The sequence below is a fragment of the Anthonomus grandis genome, chromosome 15, assembly GCF_022605725.1.
Source record: "Anthonomus grandis grandis chromosome 15, icAntGran1.3, whole genome shotgun sequence".
Classification (NCBI taxonomy): Eukaryota; Metazoa; Arthropoda; class Insecta; order Coleoptera; family Curculionidae; genus Anthonomus; species Anthonomus grandis.
In genome coordinates, this window is record NC_065560.1 from 20,677,147 (window position 1) to 20,689,642 (window position 12,496).

Genomic DNA, 12,496 nt, shown 5'->3' on the forward strand with positions numbered 1-12,496 from the left:
TTGAGGGTAATATTTGTGCTCGCAGTAGTTCGGGTAGAGGTGCAAGGGCTTCCAGCAAAGGTACAAGTGTTTCTGGTACCTCTCCTAACCGCCATGTGTCTGCAACTGTACAGACGACAGTACAGACAAATATTATTCAAACTGATGAAACAAATAGTGAAATCCAACCTTTAGTAGTACCTCAGCCTTCAATTTCTCATGCTCCGGTATTTGTTAAATTGCCAGATTTAAGGCTGCCTATGTTTAATGGAGCTTATGAGAAATGGCTTGAATTTAGGGATTCATTTGTTGCAATGATTTATAGCAATCCCAATTTATCCGATGTACAGCAATTTTATTATTTAAAATCTTATTTAGAAGCGGAGCCCCTTCAGGTTATTGCGAATTTATCTGTAACTAATGACAATTATGCAGTTGCTTGGACTCTTTTAGTTGATAGGTACGAAAACAAGCGATTGATTATATTTAACTATATTAAAGCTATTTTTGAATATTCCCCCTTGTTAAAAGAATCTCATTTTGAGTTGCGAAAATTATATGATTTATTTAATAAAAATTTGCGTTCTCTTAAAAGTTTGGGACAAAATACCGAGAATTGGGACACGTTAATGGTTTATTTAATCACAAGTAAGTTTGATTCAGTTACGCGTAGAGAATGGAAATCGTTTCCAATCTCTAATGATTTGCCTAGTTTTTCTGATGTCAATGGATTTTTGAAGGCAAGATGTGAAATTTTGGAAAAATTGGATTCTGTTAAAAAAGATTCCAAGGTCGTACAGCGCTTTGAAAATAAGGTTCGGTGTCACCATTCTACCTCAAGAGCTGAAGTTCAAGGTAAATTCTCTTGTTACTACTGTAAAAAACCTCATTCAATTTACAAGTGTTTTGCATTTAAAAAATTAGACGTCAATGCTAGAATATCTGCAATAAATAAATTAAAATTGTGCCTAAATTGTTTTAATTCTTCCCATCAAAATACTAAAAACTGTCCTAATAATTCTAACTGTCGCCAGTGTGGGCTGAAACACAATACACTTCTGCATTTAAAAACAGGTCCCAAAACTTCGGATGATCAGCAGCATAGTAGGCCTGAAAACGTTGATGGTCATGAAGCACCTGCGACGGGGCGGACTCTCGTTGGACATGCGAGAAGTGGGGAAAGTACGGCGTCGATGTTGTCAGTATTATCGACTGTGAAAATTAAAGTCTCTGAATGTAATGGCTCGGAATATATTCTACGTGCACTTTTGGATTCCGGGTCTCAGAGCAATTTTATAACGGAGAGCGCGGTTAATAAATTGGGTTTGAAAAAACGTAAGGTTAATTTTGATGTTTTGGGGCTTGGCGAATCTTTCACGGCCACCGTAAACTCTAAAGTAAATGTAAAAATTATGTCAAAGGCAAGTAATTTTAGCGATTTCATTTGCTGTCTTGTTGTTCCAAAAATTACTCAATTCTTACCATCGGTTTCATTTAATATTTCGCACTGGGATCTACCTAAAGATATAATATTGGCAGACGATTCTTTTAATAGTCCGGGTGCAATTGATATGCTTTTGGGAGTAGACATTTTCTATAGAATTTTGTTAAATGAACAGATAAATAAGCCGGGATTGCCTGTTTTACAAAACACCAAATTAGGATGGGGGTTTGGGGGTAATTTTGGTAAGAATAATTATGGTAGGTGTTCTGAAGGAACCATAATGTCTCATTTTACGATAGATAATTCTAATAGGGCTATTGATGAGCAGTTATCTAAATTTTGGGAATTGGAAGATTGCCCCAATGTAGTGGATCAGAAATATTCACAGTCTGAACAGTTTTGTGAAGAACATTTTACGCGGAATTATAGTCGGGATTCTAACGGGCGTTTTATAGTAAAATTTCCATTTAGTGAACATATTGCCAAGCTAGGCACGTCAAAGGACATAGCTGTGAAGCGCTTAAATTTTTTGTTGCAACGTTTAAGTAAAAATGGGGATTTAAAACAGGAATACGTTGAATTCTTGAAAGAGTACCGCGAGTTAGGGCATATGGTCAAGATTTCTCTTTGGATGGCGCCGACTCTGAATTAGGTTATTATTTGCCACATCATGCCGTGATAAAGGAATCGAGTTTAACGACCAAGATAAGGGTGGTATTTGATGCGTCGGCAAAAACAGTGTCGGGTTTATCGCTAAATGACGCGCAACATGTAGGACCGACTATACAAAATGACCTTTTGTCTATAATTTTGCAGTTTAGGATTTATCCTTTTGTTATAAATGCCGATATATCTAAGATGTATCGTCAGATATGGATGCATCCAGATGAATGAAAATTTCAGAGAATTCTGTGGAAAGACCCGGACTCGTCGAATGACAATATAGAGTGTTATAAGTTACAGACTGTAACTTATGGTTGCGCCTCATCACCATTTTTGGCTGTTAGATGTCTTAAGCAATTGGCTTTAGATTTCCAAGGTGAATATCCACAGGCGTGTGAAACAATTTTAAAGTGTTTTTATTTAGATGATCTACTTGCAGGCTCCTTTTCTAGTTCTGAATTATTACAGCTTCAGAAGGACATATCTTTTATCTTAGAATCTGGTGGTTTCCAATTGAGAAAATGGCTTTCTAATAAGCCAGAATTATTACCAGAGTTTCACGTGGATAATAAATTATCGTCAAATATTTTGCAAATTGGTGAGGCTGAACAAAATAAAACTTTGGGTGTTTTATGGAATGCCCACTTTGATACTTTTCATTTTTCAATAAACCAGTTCTCACCTGGAAATGCCATTACGAAAAGATTAATTTTGTCCATAACAAGTCAAATATTCGACCCTTTGGGTTTATTAGGTCCGATTATTGTCGTAGCAAAGCTAATATTGCAAATTTTGTGGCAAAAGCGCTTATCTTGGGATGAGCCAGTACCATTACTTTTAGGTGAAAAATGGAACCACTTCTGTGAGGACCTTCAAACTTTGAATGAACTTAGCGTTCCGCGATTCGTTTTATGTGACAATTTTGTTGCGGTTTACATTTTTGGGTTTGCAGATGCCTCTGAAAAGGCTTATGGTGGCTGCGTCTATATGGTAAGCTCTACGGATTCTGGACAAGTATTTTCTCGTCTTTTAATGTCAAAGTCACGTATAGCCCCCATTAAGACCATAAGCTTGCCTGGCCTGGAGCTATGTGCAGCTTTGCTTACAGCAAAGTTAGTAAATAAGATAAAGAATTCTCTCGAAATAAAAATTGACAAATTTTATTATTTAACCGACTCCACTATTACTCTTTGCTGGATCATGGGTTGCCCAAGTCGTTGGAAGACCTTTGTAGCAAATAGGGTCACCAAAATTCAGGATTTGACTAATCCAAATGATTGGTATCATATTAAATCTGAACATAATCCAGCTGATTGTTTGTCACGAGGTATTTCTGCTCAGCAGTTGCTAAATTTTGAGTTGTGGTGGAAGGGACCAACTTCGTATTTTTTGAACCCAAATGGTTTGTAAACTTTGTCAGAGGCGCCGGAAGATATTCCAGAACAAAAAATAGTTTCAAATTCGACGATAATCAGAGAGACACCTGATTTTGATTTCAGCAAATTTTCCGATTTAATAAAATTACAGAGAGTGTTTGCTTATGTCCAAAGATTCTTTAATATGTTAAAAAATAAAATAAGAATTTCTGGACATTTAACTGCTTCTGAGCTTAATGTATCTCTGCAGCATTTGGTGAAAATTGCCCAAAAACAGTCTTTTTCAAACGAGTATTTTTTACTCTTAAATAAGGATCCTATAAAATCCTCCAGTAAAATTCTAAGTCTAAATACATATTTTGATGTTAATGATGGACTCATTAAAGTGGGTGGTAGAATTCAGAGGGCGAAAATTTCAGATGATCAAAAACATCCTGCTATTTTACATAATAAGCATTTTTTAACAACATTGATAATGCGCCATGCTCATAAACGATTTTTACACTGTGGTCCGCAGCAATTGCTTTATTCTGTTCGTCAGCAATTTTGGCCAATCTCCGGACGTAGTTTGGCTAGGTCTATTGTTAGACATTGCGTAATATGTTTTAGGGCTAAACCTGCTGCCACTGATTATCTTATGGGAAACCTGCCTAAATGTAGAGTATCGGCTTACGAGCCTGTGTTTACCCATACTGGCATTGACTATGCTGGGCCAATTGAAATTCGAGATAGGAAAACGCGAAATCCCAAACTTTTAAAGGAGTACGTGTGCATTTTTGTCTGCATGACTACGAAATGCATTCACTTAGAATGTGTAACTGATCTTACCAGTCAATCATTCCTTTTAGTTTTAAGGCGGTTTGTCGCAAGGAGAGGTAAGCCATTGCACCTTTACTCTGCCAATGGCACCAATTTTGTTGGGGCGAACTCAATTCTATCTCAATTTCTTAAATCTAATTGTAATGATATAGCTTCAAATTTATCAAATGATAATATAACGTGGCATTTTATACCACCGAGGGCCCCCAATTTCGGCGGCTTATGGGAAGCTGGTGTCAAATGCGTTAAATTTCACTTAAAGCGCGTTGTTGGGGATGCTAAGCTTACCTACGAAGAGCTGAACACGATTTTAACCCAAATAGAGGGAGTGTTAAACTCCAGACCTTTAACACCGATGTCAACGGACCCTGAAGATATGACGCCTCTTACTCCAGCCCATTTTTTAATGGGAAGACCTGTTACCGCCTTACCTGATGATGATTACAAACCAATACCCGAAAATCGACTTGCGAAGTTTCAACGACTACAAGCGATGGTACAACACTTCTGGGAACGGTGGAATAAGGAATATATTTCGGAGTTGCAGACCCGTATCAAGTGGAAGAAAAACCATCAATCCTTGTTGAAGCTGGGCTGCATCGTTCTGATCAAAGAGGACAATTTACCTGTCTCCGCGTGGAAACTAGGGCGTGTGGCGGAGCTTCATTATGGACCGGATGGAATCGCGCGAGTTGTAAGTGTCCAGTGTAAGGACAAAATTTTATGTAAAAGGGCTGTAACAAAACTTTGTGTTTTGCCCATCAGTGACAATGTTCTTAGTTAATAAGGTTTATATAAATAACAATATTTTATATAGTGAACAATGTTATTATTAATTATTTTAAGTTTCTATTAATTTACATCATATGTATGTAATTATTAGTAAGTAGTGATTTTATGTTTAGTAATTACTTTGTAATTAGTGTTTAATTAAGTAGTTTGTGTCGTTATTAAGTTCTTAATGTTTGTTGAAATTAACATTTCAAGGCGGGCGGCATGTTAAGGATATAAATTAATAGCGGCAACATCGCACAATCAGGTCAGTTAGTCAGTATTCTGTTACACACTATGGCCGCTGTATCGCCAATTTGGTTTCTTGTTTATTACGGCCTTTTCTTAGTACGAAATTAAAATTTGGAAAGTTAGTGTGTGCAGTTTTATTCAAGTAAATATACAGTCCACTTTGTACCCCACAGTCATTATCGTAAATGATGTGCGGTAGTACGAGTTGGTTATAAATTGGTGACACAAATTAGACTACAACAGTGAATTTTTGTTCGGATAAGGAAGTTGTTATCCTTTAAGGATAACAACGTAACGTAAAGCGAACTTTTAAATTACAAAGTTGCCAATGCTTATAAAAAATTTTTTAATTGTGGAGTCTTCTATGTAATGGAACTTAAGGTCTGTTAAGGTTCACTTGTATATTTGAACAAGACGGATTTTTTATGAGCTCGTTGGTGGTATAAATGTCTTCAAGAAAATCTAGTCGGTTATAGTTCTTAGAGGTAACCTGTTGGAGAATTTTAGAATTAGACTTTGGACTGAAATTATGGTTTTTAGATTTTATATGTTCACCAAATGCAGATGAGGGTCTACTTAAGTGCTCGGCTATGCGTGTTTTTAAGGGTCTTCAAGTTCGTCCCACATATGAGCATTCACAAGAATCACACTGCAATCTGTAAATACCACTCTTTGATAATGTGTCAAGTTTATCCTTGGTATTGATCAAAATCGAACCCAAGTTGTTTTTAGTTTTATAAGAAATTTGTAATTTTGATTGGTGTTTAATGAAGCTATTGTTGATTTTCTTATTTAGATGAGAATTAATGAATGGTAGAGATATGAATTTACTATCTTTTTTAACATCAGGAAAGATCTGTTTTTTTAATTTTTGTTAATTTTATTTTTCTGATTAAAATATTAATTAGTTTGGGGTCATAGTTTTTATTATAAGCAATTTGTTTAAGAACATTTATTTCGTTTTGAAAATTAGAAGGAGATAGAGGAATGTTTAAAAGACGGTGAATGTAACAATTAAAGGCAGCCATTTTGTGTTGGTGAGGATGATTGGAATCATTTGAAATTATGTGGTCTGTTTGAGTGGGTTTCCGGTGTATTGAAAATTCTAAACTATTTGATCGTTTATGTATTGTTAAGTCTAAAAAATTCAAATTATTATTTGTTTCAATTTCTAGTGTGGAAGAAATATTAGGATGTATTTGGTTTAGCTTGTTTAAGAGTAACTGAGCTCCTACTATGTCACAATTCAAGAAACAGAGACAATCGTCAACATATCTGTACCAATTGAAAATTTCTTTATTGTTATCAGTCATTATAAAATTTGATTCCATGTTATCCACATTAAATTTTTTGACAGATTTATGCAAATATGTCAAAATAAGTTGTTTAAAATTTAAACCACCGTTATCTTTACGGTACAATTGACCATAATGGTAAATAATAAATTTTTTTGGGTAAAATTCGAACATAGTCGCAATCTTATGGTGGCCGAAGCATTCAGTTACTTACGTATGACATTAGATACACAGAACACATTTCTTAAATATTTTGATGACGGAATGACACCGTCAGTAGCAAAAGCATACCATGAAATGTTTATTGAGTCGCAGTATGAAGGTCCTAATTTGTATGTTCATTTATGCAATGCTCAAGTTAATCCACTGAAAAGCAAGTTAACTACCTGTTAACGAAAAATGGAGGTAAATATCAATTTTAAAAATCTTCTCGTTTTAAACAACTCTTTCTCTTTTAGAACTGTTAATTTTGGAACTCGGGAAGTAAAAAGCATTTTGGATGTTCTACGACAAAAAGAGGAATCCTTAAGTCAAGCAGGAATAAAACTAATAATTAAAGAAAATCCATTAATCATAATAGTTCTTACTCCTATAATGCTACGAGCACATAGGCAAGACTATTCACATGACATTGTCTTTATCGACTTCAGTGGTTCGTGCGACCAAACTAATATTTCCATAACATTTTTATTTGCTGCCTCTAAGATAGGAGCTGTACCGTTAGCATGTATTTTACATACTGAACAAAGTGAGGCTAATTATACATTAGCATTTAGTTTATTGCGTGAGAAGTTCGGAAATAAAGGATTTGGTGGTTTTGGTTTTCCCAGTGTTATTATGATGGACGATTCTCTTGCAGAGAGAAACTTACTGAGGACCGTTTTTCCAGAATCACATTTATTGCTTTGTATATTTCACGTATTACAAGCCTTTTGGAGATGGTTATGGAGCAGCAACCATGGAATCTCAAAGGATCATAGAAAAATAATAATGACACAATTTCAACGACTGCTTTATTCAGTATGTGAAGAAGATGCAGAGGAGATTTATAATGAAACTTTAAGTAATGAAATATATTTGCTATATGATAACCTTATTAAATACGTGTCAAAGGTATGTGGGAACGCAAAAGAGATTGGATTCTATGTTTCAGAAATCAACTTCTAACAAAAGAACACAACACTAACAACTTTGCTGAGGCTTTTATTAGAATTTGTAAGGACATCGTTTTACAACGTTGTAGAGCTTTCAACGCATGTGCCCTTGTTGACTTCTTCGTAACAGTATTTGAATCATATCACAGGAGGCATCTACTCACTTATGCAAACAACAGAAAAAATAAATATATTAACAACCAAATGCTTCAGCAAAGCAAAAACATATCAATTTGTGAAGTTGCAAAGAACACATACCGAGTTTCCCCTAGTACTGATAAAACTATGTTTTATACTGCATACACAGATATTTCATTCTGTGATTGCATATATGGACAAGGCGGTCGATTTTGTAAGCACCTTTGTGCTATTCAGCAAAAGTTGGGCATCGTATTAAAATCAGCACCCAATCTCACCTTAAATGACAGGAAGGACTTAGCTAAATTGGTTCTGGGCGAAGATACGTGTACAGATTTTTTTTTTAACACGATGGATAACGATGAAACGGGGCAAGATTTCGAAACTGACACTCCTCAACAAATATTGGAAAATTTGGAATCGGAAAATTCTATAGATATACCCATCAACGGCGTTTCCCCTGATACTAACAAGAATTTAAGTAATAATGACCACTTGGTTGCAGTAGCTGATCTCTCACAAGAGTTTCAGAAGATAACTAATATTGCTGCAAATAGTAATTCAGTGGATATGACAAACACCGTCCTTAAACTTACAAGAGTATTAAAACGAAGACGATAGAGACGCCTTCTAATGAGTTTCTTTCATTCGTTACCAATTTATATTTCTGGGAATAGGTGTTCAGCCAACATCTATTTCCAGAAGAAAAAATCGGCCTGGACTGACATCGGGAGCAAAAAGGATACAGGCAGGTAGACCTTGAAAATGCGAGAGCGTTGTTGTAAGGAAAAGAAAGAGGAATTTGCTGGAAAATATAAAATTTAAATAAGCCGAACGCTAGGCCTCATTAGTTTTCACTCCGCTAACGAGACTTCTAGCAGTAATATCTCAAAAAATCCTAATAATAATCTTTTTTTTAATTTAGTGTTTTGTATCTTTTGTTTTTTGTACTTTGATGCGCGTTACTTCAATAATAAATAATGTACCTAGGTATTGACTTGCTAGTATTTTATTTATTTGCGATGCCTATACATATATTATTATCTGCTATTAAGATGCTTGTATATGCTTAACTGTAAGTTGTAGAACGCTGAAAAATCAGAAAAGCAGATTTTGGGCTGTTTAAGTACCAAAAAAATTAAAAATCAGTTATTTGCCGTCAAATAAATTTTTAAACATCCTAAAATTACGAAAACAGCAGAAGAAGCTTATGACGCTAGCTGCTGAAGCGCAGTCATGCGTTTCAGCTGTACCGTAGTAAGGTTTGAATTTACGCCGCCCGATCTTACACCTCTGGACTTTTTTTCATGGGGCTACTTGAAATAAAAAATCTACGTCTCCCAGCCAGACTCTATCTTCGATCTACATCAAAGAATAAATGATGCATCTCGCAATATTGATGTTGCCACTTTCAAAAATGTTCGAGCAGAGTTCTCGACTAGATTATTTTACTGCCTTGAAGTTAATGGTTCACATGTTTAACATCTTTTGTAGTGAAATACTAACACATTTCTGTGTAACCTAAAGTTTAATTATTTTAAATGGAAATAAAAATGCAAAAAATAAGATTTTGAAATGCTGCCATTTTGTTATGGGTAGGAGTTAAATTAAAAATGGCGGCGGGATGCCATTTTGCAAAATGAGCTAGGGATCAAAAAGTAATATTTAGGTTGCTAATAATGTGTGCCAAACTTTAAAATTGGATATAAACGCATTCAAAAGATCTAAGTCTTTAGAAAGTCCAAGCGTTACCAAATGGTAAGACCATCTTTCTATAATCCTAAAAACTTTTTCTGAAATTTAAGGAAAATGTGATATGAGCATAAATATAAAATCATATATTTCAACAAAAAACCCTAGATTCATGAAAAAAGAAATTCAGAAATTGTAAAGGTGGTCTTTATTTTTTAACGATAACTTAAATTGTTTCAGATTTATCCAAAGTCAGCACACTTAAAGCTCGTAGCCATTTTGTGCTCAACAGTGGGATGTTTTCCATGGCAATTCATGTTAACGGATAACACAATTTTTCAGACGGCATATAAATATTACTCTAGAATTACTCTTTTCTTATACTTCACATTGATTTGTTCGGTATACGTCGAATTATTCTCTCTGGTGTCCATAAGACCGCTAAGATTTGACGAAATTGTCCGAAATGTGTGCCTTACCTTGCTCTGCACTAATACCATAACGAGACAATTGATCATGAGGCTCAAACCTCAGATAAGAAATATTATATTAAATATAATAAATGCAGAAAAGTATATTAAGGATACGTACGATGATACGGTAAGTAGATTCTTAAAATAGCCTGGTCTTTAAACATTTAATTAATTACATTTCTTAGGTCATTGCTATTTACACAAAATGTGCTTCTAATACCACGAGGAAAACTGTAGCTTATTCTCTCTTTGTGAGCATTACAAGTCTTATGCATTTTATACGACCATTTTGCGTGTATGACACCGTCGTTCGAAGAAACGTTACTTTAACATACAGATCTTTTCCTTTATCAGCATGGGTACCTTTTGATCCTTATGATTATTATTGGGTAAGTTCATAAATAAATAATAATAAAAGTCTTTATTTGTACAATAAAGATGATTTAAAAAATGTTGTTAAAGAGAAGAAAGAACATATTATTCTTTATCTATAAAATAGTGAGTTTTAGTTTGGTCAACCTAAGAGAAGAGTGTGCTCCGCTAACCTATAAAAAAAATAATTTTATAAAATAGTCTAATCTAAATATATAAAAATGAATCCATATTTTCCTTGGTCATTAAATAACTTGAAAATTACTTTACCGATTTTATTAATTCTTTTTTCTTAAGATGTATTTTAGTTTGTAAAAGGATATTATAGAATAAACCATCAGGAAAATTGCACCAGAAATTGACATCTATCGGCTTCGATTAGAATAAGACAGTCTAAAGAAATCTATCGGTCAAAGTAATTTAAGAAATAAAAAATAGATGGCGCTTGGATGGCAGTAGGTGACATAAAATATTAAAAATAGATGGCGCTTTCAGCAATTTCTATTTAGCATGCATGCATTCTGAAACATAATAAGTCAGTTTTTCGCGTTTGACAGTTGCTTTTAATGCTTTGCGTCATTCGAAAGAAAAGTGTATTTGTTTAGCGAGTTATTTTCAAGTTTGTTTAGCGAGTTTAAGTGAGTTTTCTCCTTAGTTTAGCTTAGTGAAGCTTTTTAGTTTGTTGAGTGCAACAGTGGTTGTTTAGTGTTTAAAGACAAATTATAAACAGGGTGGCAGTAGGTGACATAAAATATTCAAAATTTTATCAGGTATTAGACTTTTAATAAACTACGTGGTATGCATAAGTTATATATAGAAACATGTTTTAGGGATTATTCAAAGGAATAGGAATAACCAATAACGTCGAAACGTTCCGTTCAGGTTTAATCCAAATCAAGCTGTATTTAGTTACGATGCAGCAATCGATTATAGTTCGCAGCAAATCGTTGCTATTGGACAAATGAACGTTGTGTGTCCACATTGCAAGTCAATGAACCTTAAAAATGAAGCATTCGGATTGTGTTGTGTAACTGGTCAAGTCAAATTGACACCATTGGTACCGCCTCCAGACCCACTATATTCATTAGTTTCCGGAAATCATCCAGATTCAAAACATTTTTTAAATAATATCCAGCAATATAATAATTGCTTTCAAATGACGTCATTTAGAGCAACAAAAATTTGTAGAGATAATTTTATGCCTACTTTTAAGGTAAGTAGCTTTCAGTAATATGGTACGCAAAGTATATTGGTAAGTATAAAAAAGCCACCAGAAGTAAGAGTGTTACAGAAGTTGCTTTTGCCAGTATTTACTTTGCCAGTATATAGACATTACCTACATTAAATATATTTCCTTTTGCAGATTCAAGGTAGATTCAAATATATCATAGAACAGGATCTTTATTGCCAACACCAGATAGTGACTACCAATTTTTGCAAATTTATTTTATGGGTTGTTACAGTTTATTTTCGTCAGATACATAAAGAATAAGAAAATAAAATGAATCTAAAATGTTAGCGAAAGCATAGCTCGATTATAAAACTTTAAGAGGCAATTTCTAAGTTATTTTGGTGCTAAAATTAATAAAATAAACAGTTATCATTTCAGTATTAATTCTATTTTTGATGTCAATAATTTTCAACCCTTATGATGAAACTCAAATTATTAATCAAAACTTTAATTTTTTTTTAATTGTTTTGATTTAACTAATGTCAGAAGTCATATCCTAGCCAATAAGATCCCAGCTCATTCTCCCATATCCCTACTAAAACCATTTCTGGCGCGAAAATCTTTGACCTCTAGGAGTCTTGAAGAACAAGCCTTTGAAGAAGGTTGTTTCTTGGTATTTTTGCCGATTTTACTCCAATGAAAAGTTGAAAACTCACCTTTTGGGTATTTTAGTTTGTGGATACTAAATGCCATACTGCAATAGTGCAGGATTATAAGTGGTGTAGTTAAATCCCAACTTTTTCAAGGTTCTTTGTTTAAGTGTCCAGTTTTGTGTTCCCGAGAAAAGGCCAATTCCATTGGTAAGTCTTAATATTTTGATTTGGCATCTTGGTTTCT

At 34.2% G+C, this 12,496-nt stretch overlaps 1 protein-coding gene and 1 long non-coding RNA gene across 2 annotated transcripts in view; both read left to right on the forward strand.

The window, feature by feature from the left end:
- The first annotated feature begins 6,796 nt into the window (after positions 1-6,796).
- LOC126745333 (uncharacterized) lies at positions 6,797-8,888 on the forward strand. The gene is made up of 2 exons (XR_007663511.1): positions 6,797-7,004; positions 7,058-8,888. It is a non-coding gene; the product is annotated as an uncharacterized LOC126745333 (long non-coding RNA).
- Positions 8,889-9,127: 239 nt separating this feature from the next.
- The window catches only part of LOC126745319 (odorant receptor 30a-like), a 76,979-nt gene continuing 73,610 nt past the window's right edge, over positions 9,128-12,496 (forward strand). The window contains exons 1-3 of the mRNA XM_050453089.1: positions 9,128-9,148; positions 9,824-10,183; positions 10,242-10,445. Of these exons, the coding sequence (XP_050309046.1) occupies positions 9,128-9,148; positions 9,824-10,183; positions 10,242-10,445 (585 nt within the window). The remainder of the gene's footprint in view (positions 9,149-9,823; positions 10,184-10,241; positions 10,446-12,496) is intronic.